Below are 19,506 nucleotides of genomic sequence, written 5' to 3' on the forward strand. Positions count from 1 at the left end.
AATGAGTTGCAGCCATAGAAAGAGCTGATCTGAAGAACAGAGGTCTGGAAAAATAACATATAGCTATACAGTGGCAAGATATACACTCTCAGTGTCTCAATGGAGCTTGGAGATTTTTTGTTTGTTTGTTTCCAAGACCATTATCAATTGGTTAACTTCAGTCTGTTGGTCTACATACTATAAAACAGTGTCAGTCCCAGTATTTCATGGGATCTTGTTGCCAAATCTTCCAGGAAAATGCAATTCACATTACAGAAAAATGAACTATATGCTGTCACAGAACAGGGTTTATGGTCAAAGTGTCAGATCAAATGTTCTTACCACTACCTGAGAGTTAATATTAGGAAATTATTAAATCTTTACTATTTTAATTCTTTAATAATATAAATAAATGGCTAAATATGCCTAAACTGCTAGAAGTTCCCATTAAAAGGTATACTATAAAGTCTAAAAACAGTCATCCTTAGAAATATTTTACTACGTAATTTAAAAAAATATGTATTTTATAGAATAAACTAGTTACATGTCAAATAATAAATCTCCCTGCCCAAACACACAGATCATGTTGTGTATATAACATGAACACTTGCTAAAATACATTTTTAAATATTTTTATTACCCAGGTGATAAAAACTTATCATAGAAAAATTAGAAAATACAAACAAAGAGAAGAAAATAAAAATCAACCGTAGTTACATCACTCAGGGTTATACTGCTACCATGTTGATATGTAGCCTCCCAGACATTTTTAAACATGTATATATAAATATTTTTAAAAATAAATTTATTTATTTTTGGCTGTGTTGGGCCTTTGTTGCTGCACGCTTTCTTTTTTGTTGCTGGGCTTTCTCTAGTTGAGGTGAGCGGGGCTACTCTTCGTTGCAGTGCGCAGGCTTCTCATTGTGGTGGCTTCTCTTGCTGTGGAGCACGGGCTCCAGGCTCATGAGCTTCAGTAGTTATGGCACGTGGGCTCAGTAGTTGTGGCTCGCGGGCTCTAGAGAGCAGGCTCAGTAGTTGTGGCGCACGGGCTTAGTTGCTCCGTGGCATGTGGGATCTTCCCAGACCAGGGCTTGAACTTGTGTCCCCTGCATTGGCAGGTGGATTCTTAACCACTGTGCCACCAGGGAAGTCCAAAACATGTATATTTTTAAAAATAAAAACTCAAACTCTAAAAGTAGTTTTCTTCACTTTTATTAAATTTTATTTTATTTTTTAAACAGTTTTTTAAAATTATTTATTTATTTATTTATTTATGGCTGTGTTGGGTCTTCGTTTCTGTGCGAGGGCTTTCTCCAGTTGCGGCCAGCAGGGGCCACTCTTCATCGCGGTGCGTGGGCCTCTCACTGTCGCGGCCTCTCTTGTTGCGGAGCACAGGCTCCAGACGCGCAGGCTCAGTAGTTGTGGCTCACGGGCCTAGTTGCTCCACGGCATGTGGGATCCCCCCAGACCAGGGCCCAAACCTGCGTCCCCCGCATTGGCAGGCAGACTCTCAACCACTGCGCCACCAGGGAAGCCCTTAAATTTTATTTTTATCAAACAAACATACGTGCATCATTTAAAAGGCGAAAGTACCACAAAGCTTATAAAATAGCCCCTAGCCCTAACACCACATCCTGCTCTCCACTAGCAATTCTTTTTAACTTCTTTAACTGTTTCTTCTGGCATTTAATCCTCTATTTCTAAACAGCATGTTTATACTGCTATTTCTTGATTTTTAATTTTAGACATTTACCTAATGACGTCCACTATGGCAGGTGAGCATTTAGTCTCTCTTACCCTTCCCTCCCCACTTTAGTCCCTTCACAATTCCCTTCCTTCCTCTATCCTGCCAATCTGGTTATATTATAATTTTTGGTGAAATATTTAGGTTTTACTTTATTTTAACAATGAAATCATTATTCACAACTGGGCCACAGAGTGTGTTATGAGATCTCCCCATTTGTACTGTTTTGCCTTGTCTCATATTTTTCTTAATATTTTAGGTACTTATTACTAATTCAGAATCAAATTTGTAACAAAGTTAATGAATGGCCTCTGAATACAAACTCATCAGGTAACCAATCAGTTCCCCTTTTTTTTCCTTAGAGACATTCCTTCTTAAGGTCACTGTCTTGCCAACCTGGACAGTTGCTCTGTAGGTCTGATGCTCAGCTGTCATTCTGTACCTTCCCTTCACCTCCCCACGATGGGCCTTGGTTTATGTACTATGACCAGGTCCCAACATTTCATGGGATCCTGTTGCCCGAATCCTCCAGGAAAACACAATCTACATCATAGAAAAATGAACCACATGCTGTCACAGGTTTCCTCATTCCCATGTCATCTTCTTTCTTGATTATTTCCTCATTTTGATAGACATCTTCTCTCAGCTTTTATATGAGAGGGTATACAGGAAATAAATTTTTTGAATTCCTGCATGTCTGAAAGCTTCTTGAGTCTACCCTTATGTTTGCTTGATACAGTGAGCACGTTTTATGTTCAAAACAATTTTCCCTCAGAATTTTGAGGGAATCACTTGGTGTTGAAGCTGGACATCATTCCAATTCCCAATCCCTTATATGCAACTGGACTTTTCTCTCTGGAAGCTTTTGGGATTTATGATAATGTGCTTTGCTTGGGGTCCCTCCTACTCATTGTGCGAGGTACTCAGGGGGCCTTTTAAATCTGGAAGCCCATGTTTTTCAATTCTGGGGAATTTTATTGTATTATTTCTTTGATAATTTCCTCTCCTTACTATTTGCTCCAATTGTCCACCTCTTTGCTTTCTGATCTACTTTCCAGGATAGTTCCTCAACTCTACCCTCAAGATTTTTCTTCTGATTCTTTTTGTTTCTACTATTTATAGATTTTTAAATTCCCAAGAGCTCTTCCAATTTTTCAAATCCTCCTTATTAGAGCATTCTGTTCTTACATTGTAGATGCCATAACTTCTCTAATTTCTCTGAGGATACTGGTGATCGTTTTTTGAGACTTTTCAACTATGCTTGCAGTTTTTGGGGAACGATTTTTTTTTTTTTTTTTTTTTGTCTCTGTCATGTTAAAAGCCTTAATCAAATGTCTGGCGACCGTTTACTGTCTGCTCCTCCTTAAGGGACACTGCAAAGCATATCTGGAGCTCTCTGTGCACAAGGGCAGAACTTGTCAGCAGGCGGGCCTCACTGAAGAATGATCAGATGGGCATGTAGCTCTTTCACTAAAGGACCCACAGGGTCAGTTTTTGCAGGTTTTTCTTTTGAGCTGATGAGTTTCCCCAGAAAGGAATTATCTAATTTTTTGCCTGGGGGTAAAAGCCAGAGTGCCAGCATTCTATGAGAAAAGAAAAGGAAGTGGGATCAGGTTTTCATTGTTCAGCATGTAGACTTTTCCTTAATCCTTGTTTTTTATACAGTGTTTAATCCACAGCCTCACTGGTGCAGGTGATTCTAAATCCAGAGGCTCTATGATTCAGCCTCTCCAGAGTTAATTTTTGTCTTCTATAGAATGGGAGGGGGCAGTCACCTGGGTGGTCAAGCTAGCAAACGGCTTTTAGGATCTAACTGCTTCTTACTTTAACTTTCAACCAATCTCCTTCATTTCAGCTTTCAGAAGTTCTTAGTGCCTCTAAATCCTCCACCTTTTGGGGTTTCTGAGGCTCAGTTCAGCTTGCTTCTTATCGGTGTTCCCTTTTCCTGCAGGCAGTTAGGTTTTAGCTTTTTTCATTCTGATAGTTCAGTTAACAACCATAGAACCGATTTCTATCTTACTGATTTTGTTAAATCTTTCACCTACTGTCCTCCCTGCTCCCCTTCTGTTTTTGTGGTTGTATAGCTTTTTTATTCTTTTACTGTCATTTTAATAGCTTCAATAAGGAAGAAGATAAACGTGTCAATCTACCATCTTTAATAGGAAATTCATACTCTTTTCTAGCTTTCTCCTTTCACCAAATGTATAACGAACACCTTTCCACATCAAAGGAATGTTACAGTGTTACTCTTGATGGCTGACTAATATTCCATTTTGTGACTATGCCACAATTTATTCAATCAACATCTGATTGCTAGACATCTAAGGTGTTCTCCCTCTCTTTTTTGTTATTAAAAATTCCACTGTGATGAAGATCCTTACAACTTAATCATTTGCATAGATCCATAATTATATCTTTAAGTCCTGTCAGAGTCCTAGAAGTGGCGTAGTCAAATGGTATGTACATTTCTAAGGTTTTCTGATACTTATCTGAGCAACTTACTGTTCAAAATAAGTAGTGTCCTTGTCAGGTTAAAACTCACACAGACAAAGACAAACACCACTAAATTTTAATCATCAATCTGGTAAGGATTTGGTTGGGGAAAAGTTTGAAACTGGTAGCAAATGAGATTCCATACATCCACTGATTTCAATAACTCTTGTCACTATATCCCTATTACTTGGGATAATAAAGAACTGACTGTATAAAATGACTGACCTAAGAAATAAAAACAGGCAATTGGTTTGTTTTAATATATACATAGATACATGCATATAGAATAACTGCCCCACACACGCACACACAAACACACACTTTAATACTAACCTACTTATAACCATAGCTGTTATCACAGGCTCCCAGCCTGAGTGGAGAACCGTTCTTGTGGCTGGATGTTTGGCAGCTATTATAATCCAGATAGGAGTTAGAGCCAAGAAAAAGACACCAACTAATGGAGGAATGTAGTAATAGGTCTCTAAAATTCAAAAAGAGACAACATTTCAATCTCTCTTATAACCATGTAGCAAATGTAAGTATTAAAAGTTTACCAGAAGATATGTTATCAAACATACTCATGCTATATACTTTCTATAAATGTCAAACAAATTGAAAACTATAGATAAGGTAAAAATGTTAAATAATGTAACTGAAAACTAATACATTAATTCAACATTTATTGAAATAGTTATGTGACCTGGATGTGAACAACAACAGTAATAATAACAAGAATAACAACAGTAAAAAAATCTAACATTACTTGGCTCCTACCATTTGCCAAATATTGTGCTAAATGCTTTATGTTCATTGTCTCACTTAATTGTCCTCACAAGTATGAGGTAGAAACTCATTCCTACCTTATGAAGAAACTGAGGCTTAGGAGCTTAAGAGCACCACTAAGAAATAGCAAGAATTGGGAGAAAATGACATCTGTCTGACACTGAAGTTAGTGCTCTTAACTCCAAACTATAAAGTCTAATAGGACATTGTTTTTACCCATCAGGATCTTATAGCACAAGCATTCCATGGAATATTGGCCAATGGATTGATAATAGATATCCTCCTAATTCTGAATAGTGTTCCAATAACCAAAATGAAATTGAAATACTAGGTTTAATAAAGATAAACAGATTTCTTCACTGCAAAATTACTCAGAACATTTAATATGCAAAGACAGAATATAGTATACTATATTAACCAGAGTTTGGCCAGACTACTTAGTTTCACATCTGATGTTACAACTTACCTTGGACGAGAAATTTAACTTCTAAAAAGAAAAACAAATATCGTATATTAACGCATATATGTGGAACCTAGAAAAATGGTACAGATGAACCGGTTTGCAGGGCAGAAATAGAGTCACAGATGTAGAGAACAAACGTATGGACACCAAGGGGGGAAAATGGCAGGGGGGTGGGGGTGGTGTGATAAATTGGGAGATTGGGATTGATATGTACACACTAATATGTATAAAATAGATAACTAATAAGAACCTGCTGTGTAAAATAATAAATAAAATTTTAAAAAAAGAAATTTAACTTTTATAAATTTATATTTCCTTATCTATAAAATGGTAAAAATTATTATAACTATTTCATGGTGTTATTGTGAGTCTTAAGAGAATTAACACATGTAATTTAACTAGAATAGCACCCAGGCACATAGTTAACATTTACTGAACACTTACTAGCATCATAATCATCATTGCCATTGTTATTAACATCTTTCTATTTGTGACATACTCAGATAACAGAGTGCCAGGATTTTTTTTTATACCTCTCTGTGACAGATTGTCTTACTTGATCACAATTATTCATTCTCTCCCCTTTCTTGTTAATGCTTTCCTATAGAGAGAGTTTGGGAAAGCTTATTGACTTTGTGCTTGGCTATTTGTCTTGCTTTGTAGACATGATGTATGCCATCTCTGAGCAAAATATGAAATGTGCTTTTGGAAATTACTAGAAGATTTATAAATATATGTAGATAGATAGATAATAAACTGTTTTCAGACACTGACAACCGGTATTGCAGGACTGTGATCCCTGAGAGAGGGGAAAGAAATGAGATAAGCCCTACAATAGCCTGGGCTTTCTTACTAAAGGCACATTCCAGACCACAGCTCAGGAAGGGAGAATTTCAGCAGAGTGAGTCTAAGGCAGCAGGAATTTACAGGGAAGAATACTGGAGAAGAGGAAGCTATTAGAGAGGGAGCCTGCAAACTGAATACCAAGCCATGCATGCATAGGGTGAATTCCACAAGGCTAAGCCAAGACAATTGGGGAGTTGTAAACTAAAAAAATTCCCAGAGTGTACAAAGGGCTAGAAGTCATTTGAGATCTAACCCCCTAGAGAGGAGTGCCTCTTTGAAAACTGAGAACATTCACTGGAGACCAGAGAAGGGACACTTCATAGTAGTAGGGCTAGCCCTAGTGTAATGTCTACTCTAGATCTATTCCACAATGCAGAGTACTAGCCACTATATAATCACAGCTAGATCTAGTGCAGTGAAGCTTAAAACCAAGCCCCATAAGGCTCAAACTAATCCACAAACAGCTGCCTACAAGAACAAAGTCCATGAAAACTATAAGATGCTGATGAAAGAAACTGAAGACGACACAAACAGATGGAAAGATATACTGTGTTCTTGGATTGGAAGAATCAATATTGTTAAAATGACCATGCCACCCAAGGCAATCTACAGATTCAACACAATCCCTATCAAATTACCAATAGCATTTTCCACAGAACTAGAACAAAAAATTTTTTAATTTGTATGGAAACACAAAAGACCCCAAATAGCCAAAGCAATCCTGAGAAGGAAGAGCGAAGCTGGAAAAATCACACTCCCTGACTTCAGACTATACTACAAAGCTACAGTAATCAAAAAAGTATGGTTCCAGCACAAAAACAGGCATATAGATCAACGGAACAGAATAGAAAGCCCAGAAATAAAACCACGCACTTATGGTCAATTAATCTACAACAAAGGAGGCAAGAACATACAATAGAGAAGAGACAGTGTCTTCAATAAGTGGTGCTGCGGAAACTGGACAGCTACATGTAAAAGAATGAAATTAGAACATTCTCTAACACCACATACAAAAACAAACTCAAATGGATTAAAGACCTAAATGTAAGACTGGATACTATAAATCTCCTAGAGGAAAACGTAGGCAGAACACTCTTTGACATAAACTGCAGCAATATTTTTTTGGCTCTGTCTCCTAGAGTAATGGAAACAAAAACAAAAATAAACAAATGGGACCTATTAAACTTAAAAGGTTTTGCACAGCAAAGGACACCATAAACAAAACAAAAAGACAACCCACAGAATGGGAGAAAATATTTGCAAATGATGCGACTGACAAGGGATTAATTTCCAAAATATACAAACAGCTCGTATAGCTTAATATCCAAAAAACAAACAACCCAACCAAAATATGGTTAGAAGACCTAAATAAAAATGTCTCCAAAGAAGACATACAAATGGCCAACAGGCACATGAAAAGATGCCCAACATCGCTAGTTATTAGAGAAATGCAAATCAAAACTACAATGAGTTATCACCTCACACCAGTCAGAATGGCCATCAATAAAAAGTCTACAAATAATAAATGCTGGAGAGGGTGTGGAGAAAAAGGAACCCTCCTACACTGTTGGTGGGAATGTAAATTGGTACAGCCACTATGGAGAACAGTATGGAGATTCCTTAAAAAACTAAAAGTAGAGTTACCATATGATCCAGCAATCCCACTCCTGGACATATATCTGGAGAAAACCATAATTCGAACAGGTACATGCACCCTCAATGTTCATTGCAGCACTATTTACAATAGCCAAAACATGGAATCAACCTAAATGTCCATCAACAGATGAATGGATAAAGAAGATATGCAATGGAATATTACTCAACCATAAAAAAGAATGAAATAATGTCATTTGCAGCAACATGGATGGATCTAGAGATTATCATACTAAGTGAAGTAAATCAGAGAAAGACAAATATCATACTATATCACTTATATGTGGAATCTAAAAAAATGATACAAATGAGCTTATTCACAAAACATAAGTAGACTCACAGACACAGGAAACAAACTTATGGTTACCAAAGGGGATGGAGGGGGGAGGGGTGGGGGGGACGGGGGGGAGAGATAAATTAGGAGTTTGGGATTAACATATACACACTATTATATATAAAACAGGTAAACAACAAAGACCTACTGTATAGCACTGGGAACTATACTCAATATCTTGTAATAACCTAGAATGGAAAAGAATCTGAAAAAGAGCATATATATATATATATATATATATGTATGTATATGTATAACTGAATCACTTTGCTGTACACTTGAAACTAACACAACATTATAAATTAACTATACTTCAACTTTTTAAAAAAGCAAAAGAACAAATACTCTGTAAGGAAAAAAACAGTAAAGCACTTAACATGACATTCACAATGTCTAACATCCAACCAAAAATTATTTTTAAGAGTTTGAAATTATATTTGGTTGCATTTATAAACTTAGTTAAATACCCTGAAATATTCTATTTACTTTAGACATTTCACTTATCTCACAAAAGTTTCCTAGTATTTAAAGTAATCTTTCTAAATCTAATAAATTATATGTACAAATATGGTTAGTCTTATGTTTTCATAAATATTCATACAATGTATATAAATGTGATAAGATTTCTATTTAACAATCACAAGAATAAATTAATTACATAATTATTACTTTTAAAATGGACATGTTACTGTAATGGGCTAAGTAACAAGTATATTTAAAAATGTGTACTGCCTCTTTAGCATAAAATCATTCATACCATAAATTTGATTCTCAAATATTTTTATACTTAGTTCTAAATCTCCCTAGGGTTAAAAGTTGCCTACCCATTCCTGAAACAGTTGCATTATCCCAAGACATTTTTGGTAATACCATTTGAGCTGATCAAGCTTTTATTATTGTCAGACATCTCAGCCAGGACACTCCTGCATTTTTCTCAAGGACTCTAATACATATTTTGTATGGTAGGGAATTCATAACTTAAACACAGAGTTGATCTCACAATCTTTGTAGCCTACAGCCTTAGATTTAAGTTAAATGTTACTAAATTTTTCTGACATCTCACAAAATTCTTCAACTGTCATTCACACCCTTCTCTTGGACTGAGTTTTATATTTTATCATTTTAACATATTTAAAGATCTCCTCACCTATGATTAAGATGTTTAAATTAGAAACTCAATTTTTTTCAAATCAGGTAGGAACAATTACTATAAATATTAAAATAATACCCAAACAAATTTTACACTCATGGCTTTAGCTGGATTTGCCATCACATCTTCAAAATAATTATGCTAACAAAATTCATTTAAATATTTCCTTCCATTTAAAGGAACATGACTAGTGCTACATATAGAGTCATTTTCTCCATAGCTTTTTAAAAGATGAAAAACTTTTATTGGAAAATCCTTCCAGTTCTCCTTGCTAAACCATTAGATAGGGAGAAATAACATTCCAATTAGGAAGCATTCTTACCTCCTAAAACAACTAAGGTTACCAACAATCTCTTTATAGACTCAAACAGCAAACTAAACGCATTAAAACCCACTAAACACAACAGAAAAGAACTATTCTGCTAGGTTGTCTTAGTATTTCATCTTCAGGTCAAGAGAGGAGCACCATGCCAGGCTTTTAATTTATTCTCAACATCACATCTCTGGAAGGACATCTTAAGTTGAAGAAAACACTCACCATCCTAACTCCAGAATCATTGCCCTGAATTGTCAAAGAGGGGGAAAATTTTCTCAGGAAAGAAATAAAAAATAATGAGTGGGCAGTTCCTCAAAAAGTTAAAGAGTTATCATATGATCTAGAAATTCCACTCCTAGGTATATACCAATAGAATTGAAAACATATGTTCACACAAAAACATATACGACAATGTTCAAAGCAGCATTATTCATAATAGCCAAAAAGTGGGTGTAACCCAAATGTCCAACTAATGGTAAATGGATAAACAAAATGTGATATATCCATACAATGGAATATTATTCATCCATATTATTAACCCATACAATGAAATATTATTCAGTACTGATTTATGCTAAAGCATGAACCTTGAAAACATACTAATTGAAGGAAACCGGATATAAAAGTTCACATATTGTATGATTCCATTTTTTGAAATGTCTAAAATAGGCAAATCCATAAAGACAGAAACTAGATTAGTGGTTGCCAGTGCTGCGGGGAGGGTGGAATGGGGAGTGACTGCTAAAGTTTCTTTCTGGGGTGATAAAAATGTTCTGGAATGAGATAATAGGTTTCACAATCTTATAACTATGCCAAAACTACTGAATTATTCACTTTTAAAAGGTGAATTGTATGATATAATTGAATTATAGCTCAATTTTTAAAAGTTCCAACGATGAAAAAAAAGGAGGGAGTACTATATTCTTTAAAAATGTCAACGTTATAAAAGATAAAGAACATACATATATTCATACAGACAGATGGAGAGAATAAAAGATAAAGTAAATGGGGTAAAATGTTAACATTTGGTGAACATGGGTACAGGGTATACAGGGTTTTTTGTACTATTTTATTTTTGCAACTATTCTATAAGTTTAAAATTATCTCCAAAAAAAATTTTTTAACATTAAAAAAAAAGAATGGGAAAACCATGGTAAAATCAAAATATCTAAAATGATTTACTGCAAATGTATTGTATTTCAATTTCCTGCAAATCTAACATGCCCACTCCCACCAAATTAAATCATATGTTTAATTGTATAGGACCCTCTTACCTTTTCCCTGGCTAAATTCTAATCCAATGGTTAGGTGGAAATTACAAATATACAAAAAGGGAAAGGTGCTAAAATATTCCTCTTTTTAGGATATATTGGTGTTTTATAGATAATTAAAGAATTACTTTTAGAAAACCACTAATGACACAATCAGTAAGAGAAACTGGTTGATTAAAAGCCAACCATGAACTTCTGCATTAATATCAAAACCTAAAAGTGTCTGCCTTCTAAATCAAATACATTTAAATGACACTAGTCAAAATAATATTTTGTATTAATTTCTGGGTATATCATCTTGTGTAATGTGGTAGGCTGAATAATGGTCCTCAAAGACATCCATATCCTAATCTCTAGAACCAGGGAATGTTACCTTCTATGCCAAAAGGGGCTTTGCAGATGTGATTAAGTCAAGGATTTGAAATAGGGAGATTATCCTGGATTATATGAGTAAGCCCTAAAGTAATCACAGGTGTGTACTTATAGGCAGGAAGTAGACAGGAATTTGACTACAGAAGACAAAATAATGTGACCACAGAAGCAGAGATCAGTAATGTGGCTGCAAGCCAAGGAATGCTAGCAGCTACCAGAAAATGAAACAAGTTAAGGAACGATTTCCCCTGAAATCTCCAGAAGGAACAAGCCCTGCTGACACCTTCATTTTAGCCCTGAATAACAAACTCATCTTGGACTTTGACCTCCAGAACTGTACGAAAATTAATTACTGTTGTTTTAAGCCACAAGGTTGTGGTAATTTGTTACAGCAGCAATGGAAACGAATGCAGGACTATAGATAAAACTGTAGAATTTTAAGCCTAATAAATGTCTGTGTACCTCGGTACTGATTCCATGATATAGGTAAACTACAGAAAGGTAAGGATTAACACAGCTAAAGTGGTTCAAATTGCTATGATTTCACTTAACTGTGAAACATAACTGCCATCTTTTTGATTCATGGCTTTCACATTTATCTAGATTGTTGGTGGCATTTTGTAACTGCTGTTACATAATTTCATTAATAGCATTCATTATTTTCACCCTAAATTCTTCTGAAATATGTAGTTGCTATGAGTGACATTTTTATATATTAGCCGTTTGTGTGCAAACAAGAAAGCAATGGGCATGGAAAGTTGTAAACACTTTTTAAAATGCCCTTTATAATAACCATCAGAATTTCCTCACTAGACTGACCTTCTAGGAATCACTCTAAACTGAGATCATATGGTGCAACAGAACTCTGTAGAAGAGCGACATGCACGATAATTTTACATTCTACTTACATCACCACATCAAGGCAGTGATACTCTAGAATGTTTTGTAAATAACCAGATGGCATCCCTGTTAGTCTCCACAGGACCCAAGTAACAATCTGAGGCCAACTGTTATTGCCCTTAGACCTTATTGCTTCTTAGGCCATCTTTTTAAAGTTAACCTTGAGAAATGAGAAATGAATCAACATTTTGCTTCTCAGATCTTGCCTAAAGAGAGAAAAGCTGATAATTTTTCAAATCAGTATATATCATGTACATACAAGAATTACATAGCCATGTAGTTATAAATAATTGAACAAGAGTCTTTAAAATCCTTTTAAAATTATGCATACAAGAAAAAGAAAAGGCAACAATCATTGTGTACAGGTATTTCAGTTACCGGCCCAACGTTAGATCCTTTTAATAGCTTTTTAAAATTACTACATGTTTAAGGATTACCATATGGATGAATAAATGTCTTTATATTTTCTCTGCAAGTCATACGTAAGCATATCATAATCTAGAGCTTAGATTACTCTCTAAACTGACTTTCTATTTCCTCTTTTATTTTTTTTTAAGATTTTTTTTTTTGATATGGACCATTTTTTAAAGTCTTTATTGAATTTGTTCGAATATTGCTTCTGTTTTATGTTTTGGCTTTTTGGCCGTGAGGCATGTGGGATCTTAGCTCCCCAACCAGGTATCGAACCTGTGTCTCCTGCATTGGAAGGTGGAGTCTTAACCACTGGACTACCAAGGAAGTCCCTCCTCTTCTATTTTCATTTGAAATAGATTTTTTCTAGCCACATGTTGCCATTTTAATTTTTTTATGGTGATACTAATTTCTAGATACTTTTTGCTAAGGCAGTATACGCTATTTTCCTAATACTATGTCCTCATTGAAAGGATCATTTTTTCATTACAATCTATTATGTTATTGGACAGGTACTGTGGCAAAGTCGTTTAGAGGGATAACTATCCTTCATTTTCCATACATATACCACTTCCTGAATAATTTCTATTCACATTAATTGGATAGCTTTCAAAAGGAATAAAACATTTGCTGAAGTGCTATTTATTTAACATTCACTATGTATATGGCACTATGGGGTCAACAAAACAAATAAATAAAATAAAGACACAGTTTTGTCCTCAAGAGGCTTATACCATCATAAGGGAAGATACTACACTTACTTAAAAAGCTATATAATGACTGGCCAAATATAAAGAATGACTTAAGAGAAGTGTCAATAAAGTGCTATAGGAATTCAGAGGAGAAAAAGATTACCTAAGATTAGGGAAATTTATGAATTTAGTTTTGAAAAATGAGGATTCTGACTGGCCTTCATGGAGGAGGGGAATGACATAAGAAAGAAAAGACAAAAATCACAGGTGGCGTATGAGAGTCAGTAAATGGCTGCGTTTGGCTGGGGTACAAGAAAGGAAAGAGGTATAAGAAAGGGAGGAGCAGGCAGGAGCTTGAGGAGGTAACTAAGACTCCAGGAGGCCTGAACACCAAGTTAAAACTTTAACTTTGTTCACTAAGCAATAAAGACTTCCTCAGGGTGACTACAAAAATAAAGTCAGTAACAGTAAACAAAGCTTTGTTTCTTTTGTCTTTTTCTGGAGAACTGGAGAGGTGAGAAGGGGGGAAATTCCATATTTACTTCAGATATCAGAAATCAGCACGTTTTATCAGGAGTGAAAGAAAGGTAGCACACTGAATGAATGTAGAGCGAGCCTCAGTACTTGTACCGAAGCTAACAGAACGCCAGCGGAGCTGTTCAAAGTCATTTCTGAATATCCAAAACTCTAAGTGAGGATTTAAGTGAGACTTTTATCAATGTCCAATTCTTTGAGAGCCACATAATTCATGGCCTCTATTTATAACCAAAGCAAATGGCTGCCATGAAATCCTCTTTTTATCTCTAAAGACAGCTAAGTATTTCCAATATAGTTCAGGAATTGAACTCTGTCTCCAAAACCTAGGCATCCCATTCAGCAGGATGAATGGGATCTTGGAATTGAAATATGCCCGTTCCTAATCTCTGTGTTCAGAATACCTCCAATAAGAGGCTTCCAACTGCTGGTCCTATGAGGCCCCCTAGTGCTCAAAATGCAAACACTTTATTGTAGAAATCCAAAACTGGCACTTCAGAAACACCTTTAAATTAACTGTGGAATCAATCAGTAGCCCATTAAAAAATATAATTTTAGGGAAACAAATGATACAGACGAAATGTAAAAGATCCTGTTTTAATTAGTTCACCTTGAATTACTTTGAGCCAACTTTCAGAAGACAAGTAAAGGCCTAGAAAAAGCTAAGCAATATTTAATAATAAAATTATTTTACAAAACTATGGTCTCATTACATTTCACTTTTTAAATTTCCTGATCTAGTTAAACTACTAATATATCATCTATAACACTCAAAATATTGAAAGCTTTAGAGAATAACACATTATGTTAAGTCTTTTATAAGGAGTTTATCACTTGTGTAATTTTTAAAAATAAATTCCTCAGAAGTTGATTTATCTTATGGAATATCATAATAGTTAGTCTGTATCATTATAACAATTGTCATATTTATTATGATAACATTCTTCAATAGCTTCAACTGGTGGAGACACCCTGGTATTTGGCAGGCAGCTGACATCATGGTAATTTAAGTACCCAAGTCTGCAAATAATACACTTTTCTTTTTTATGGGAACAAGATCTTACATTTGGGCCATTGATTATTTATTGTCTTCTACCTTACTTCAAGTAGACACATCTTATCTTCTAAATGAGAATTTTCTTTTAACATACATATCAAGTCTTAATGAGTATTGTTTTTATATCATTAAATAATTTATGGTAATTTTATATACTACATGAAATTTCTCTTGATATCTCCAAAAGTAGAAAATGACTGCCTTTGACAGGTTAGAGCCCTTTCTTTAGTTCAAAAACATTTAACTGAGACTCTTACTTCTACAAACCAAATATACTTTAGATTTATTCTAAAGTATACCGTAAATCTGTCTAGAATCCATGAAAATATATGATATGTGAATAAATGTTTGCTTCTGCCTTAGCTTATAAACTCTCTCTCTCTTTCTCTCTGTCTCTCTCTCTCTTTTTTTTTTTTGTATTACTGTGGTTTCTATTTTCTTTTAATTTTTAAAAAATGTGGCATCAAAAAAAATGAAACTACAACCAACTTTTAGCGCTTAACCTATGCTCACAAATCATATACAGCTACATTGACAATAGCCACACAGTATAAATTTGCATTAAAACAATCCATTACATTCTATAAATACCCTATTACTATTACCAGGAATCACATATATAAGATGACTCCAAATTCACACAGCATTCAGGCTCATTTTCATGGTGATTTTTGGTTGTTAGTATTAATTGCCACGTTGGTTTCTGAAAGGGGGAAAAATCACTAAATTTCAAACTCCACCATAACCTTATGTTTTGAGATAACAGTGCAACACATGTATCAGAATCCTGTGGGTTGACCCTTCAGTGGCTACACATTCAGAGGAAAAGGCAGAATTCATAGACTATGACAGATCTGTGTTCAACCTTCCTACCAACAGTGAGTAACACACATAACCTTTATGATCCTCAGTTTTCTCATCTGAAATTAGAAATGATAATCCTTATCTTTTAGAGTTTTAAACTCTTTAAGAAGAGAAAAATATGTGAGAACTACAACACATAGTAGGTGTACAACAAGTAACAGTTATTGTTCTAATCAGCCTCAACTACAGTTCTAACACAGATGAAGGCCACCACAGAGTCATGACATTGCTGCAACAATATTTATTTAAAGAGACTCTGAATAATGCATTATAGTTAATTTCAAGTCAACTTACCAAGACAGGAGTACAAACCCTGACTTATCCAAGCTAATATGGCAAGAGTTATAAGGTCGCCAAAACTAGCAGCAATGGGTGTAGCAACATTGTCGGGATTTATCCCAGTCTTCTTTGAACCAACGATAACCCCAACCATTATTATTCCTAGAAAAAAATAAAGCTCATTACTTTTTCTGCTATAATTTAAAGAAAATCAATCCCCCGAAATACTGAAATACATAGGCTAGACAAACAGTGTGTCACTTCCGGTTAGACTGCTTAGATAAGCTGACTAAAGCAAACAAAACATTTTATTTGAATGCTTTGGCAAAATGTCTTTCAACAAATTCCAAGTGGGGATCACAAAAGATCTGAGAAGTTCAATGTTGCATTTAGAGACCTGAAGAGCTACTGTAAAATAACATTAAAGTTCCAAATTTAGTAACATGCATGTCTTAGATGTAATGTATTCATGTGTATCAAAGCCAAAGATTATATTTTAACCCTCAAATAAAGTATGAAAATGTCAAAGAAAGGTGAGTCATATTTAAGGACTTCCCTGGTGGCACAGTGGTTAAGAATCCGCCTGCCAACGCAGGAGACACGGGTTCGAGCCCTGGTCTGGGAAAATCCCACATGCCGTGGAGCAACTAAGCCTGTGCGCCACAACTACTGAGCCTGCGCTCTGGAGCCTGCGAGCGACAACTACTGAAGCTGGCACACCTAGAGCCCGTGCTCCGCAGCAAGAGAAGCCACCACAATGAGAAGCCTGTGCACCGCAACGAAGACCCAATGCAGCCAAAAATTAATAAATAAATAAAAAATAAATAAAAACGTGAGTCATATTTATACACATAGCAATTGGGAAGAAGGGCAACAAAACCAGATTTGTTTACATAGTGGTAGCCAGAAATGCTTGCTTCATTTTATTATTAAAAAGTGTTGAAGTATTAAGAAGAGGGAAGTAATTAAATTTTGAACACTGGAGGCCAGAATACAAGCAGCAGTCTTTGTAAAGGATATTCTTTAAACCCCAAGTTTCTGTCTATGAACCTATAACAACAGAAGATGAAAATGTGACTGTGTACTTATACTTTTAAATTCTTATATTCTTGAATATAGAAATGGGAGAAAAATGATAGCATTACAGCCATACCCAATTGTATAGATTTTCTCATGCCAACACATTAAGAGTATGCAGGGCAGAGAAAATTTAAAATTAGTTCATTTATGTGCTAACCATAAATCAATATGGAAGACTAAACATGGCTACAGACAAAAACCAGAATCTCACTGCATTTTTAGACTGAAAATGACTCTAAATGATTTTATTCTAACATACTCACTTTATAGATAATAAAACTGAGGTCCTAGGAGTAGGTTTAAATTCTTGCATAAGGTCACATAGCTTGTAAGTAACAGTGTTTTTTCTACAACCCCGTAAAGGCAAATTATTGAAAGTAGAATTTTTGTTCAATGTCTCACGTCTTATATTCTGGAGGCTTTTTCAATCTATGGACTTACCTTTCCCATAATATCATTGTAAACAGAAAAAAACAACAGCAGGAAAAAAACTTAAATGTATTATACAATAATCAGTCAATATATGATCATATAACTTTTTTTTTCAAAATCAGCACATTTAAAGATCAATGTGGAGAGTTCTCCTATGAAAGAATGCTGTCTATAACTTTTCAGCTGAAAACAAATATTTTGCCATCATGGACCAATGGAAAGAGCTGGGAGGCAGGAAATGGGTTTTAATTATGATTTTTCTGTGAGCAAGCTGATGAAATCGGACAAGTCACCTTACCTAAGTCAGTTTTCTCACCTACAAAAGGTGGTCAATAGTATCTGCTCTACATATATAAAGGTCAAGTTATCATAAAATTAGAACACACATTATTAAAAGTAAGAAGGCTAACAAATATATATATATATATATTTTTTTTTAATTTATATTTATTTTTGGCTGTGTCAGGTCTTCGTTCTGTGCTAGGGCTTTCTCTAGTTGCGGCAAGCGGGGGCCACTCTTCATCGCGGTGCGCGGGCCTCTCACGGTCGCGGCCTCTCTTGTTGTGGAGCACAGGCTCCAGACGCGCAGGCTCAGTAGTTGTGGCTCACGGGCCTAGTTGCTCCACGGCATGTGGGATCTTCCCGGACCAGGGCTCGAACCCGTGTCCCCTGCATTGGCAGGCAGATTCTCAACCGCTGCGCCACCAGGGAAGCCCACAAATATATTTTTAAAATCTGAGTTTTTATGGTTTTAAAAATCCCAGGCAATACAAATACTTGTTAGTCTGAAAAGTTTTAAACAATTCTTTCTAAATGAAACAATATTAGAGAGAAAACAGAAGCAAATGAGCCTAAAGAAACAGAGTGCTAATGCTTTAACACTTTTTTTATTTTTTTACCAGAAATTAGTTTTCCAATAGCATAACTTCACTATGCTTTCACCAGTGTTAACACCATTCAATTCTAGTATTCTATATAAAGACAAGAAACTACCCCTGGTACAATTTAAGTACTAAAATAAAATGCTTGAAAATATTTTGGTAGTCAGGTCTTAATTTTAATAAGAGTTTCTAAATTACCAGAACCTAGCCCAAAAAGTTAGCTTTGTTGTATGATCACCTGACAGTAGTGTTCCATTTTTAATCTTGCTGGTGATCTAAAATAAGAAGATGACAATTATAAAATAAAAATTACCAAGACTTTATGATTACTGTTCCATAATAAGCTAGTTCTCTAGTGTAAAGTTGATATTAATAAATCAATATAAAGAATGATATCCCAACTAAAAAAATTATAATGCAGTTAAACGTTAATAATAAAATTAAATTTTGTCTGTCTGGCTTCTTTTGTCTTCTGGCTCTTTAACATTCTATAGCCAACAATATGCTGTGTTAAGCATATGGTTATACTTATATTGCCACAGAAACAGTAAAGGAATTTTTTTGAAATCTGAAACTTTAAAAAATTTTAACAGAGGGACTGCTTTTTTTTTTCAATTAATTTATTTATTTTTGGCTGCGTTGGGTCTTCGTTGCTGTGCGTGGGCTTTCTCTAGTTGCGGCGAGCGGGTGCTACTCTTCGTTGCGGTGCGTGGGCTTCTCATTGCGGTGGCTTCTCTTGTTGAGGAGCACGGGCTCTAGGCGCGCGGGCTTCAGTAGCTGTGGCGCGCGGGCTCTAGAGCGCAGGCTCAGTAGTTGTGGTGCACGGGCTTAGTTGCTCCGCAGCATGTGGGATCTTCCCGGACCAGGGCTCGAACCTGTGTCCCCTGCATTGGCAGGCGGATTCTTAACCACTGTGCCACCAGGGAAACCCAGAGGGACTGCTTTTAAAACTCAGAATTCCTGGAATACTTG

At 35.4% G+C, this 19,506-nt stretch overlaps 1 protein-coding gene across 7 annotated transcripts in view; it reads right to left on the minus strand.

The window, feature by feature from the left end:
* SLC41A2 (solute carrier family 41 member 2) overlaps positions 1-19,506 on the minus strand; it is a 133,440-nt gene that overhangs the window by 45,900 nt on the left and 68,034 nt on the right. For all 7 annotated transcript variants that reach the window (XM_082349906.1, XM_082349908.1, XM_082349910.1 and 4 more), the window contains 2 exons: positions 16,157-16,303; positions 4,550-4,697 (listed from right to left, as the gene is read on the minus strand). In XM_082349906.1, the coding sequence (XP_082206032.1) occupies positions 4,550-4,697; positions 16,157-16,303 (295 nt within the window). The remainder of the gene's footprint in view (positions 1-4,549; positions 4,698-16,156; positions 16,304-19,506) is intronic.

This window comes from Balaenoptera borealis (assembly GCF_965194805.1).
Source record: "Balaenoptera borealis genome assembly, chromosome: 13".
Taxonomy (NCBI): Eukaryota; Metazoa; Chordata; class Mammalia; order Artiodactyla; family Balaenopteridae; genus Balaenoptera; species Balaenoptera borealis.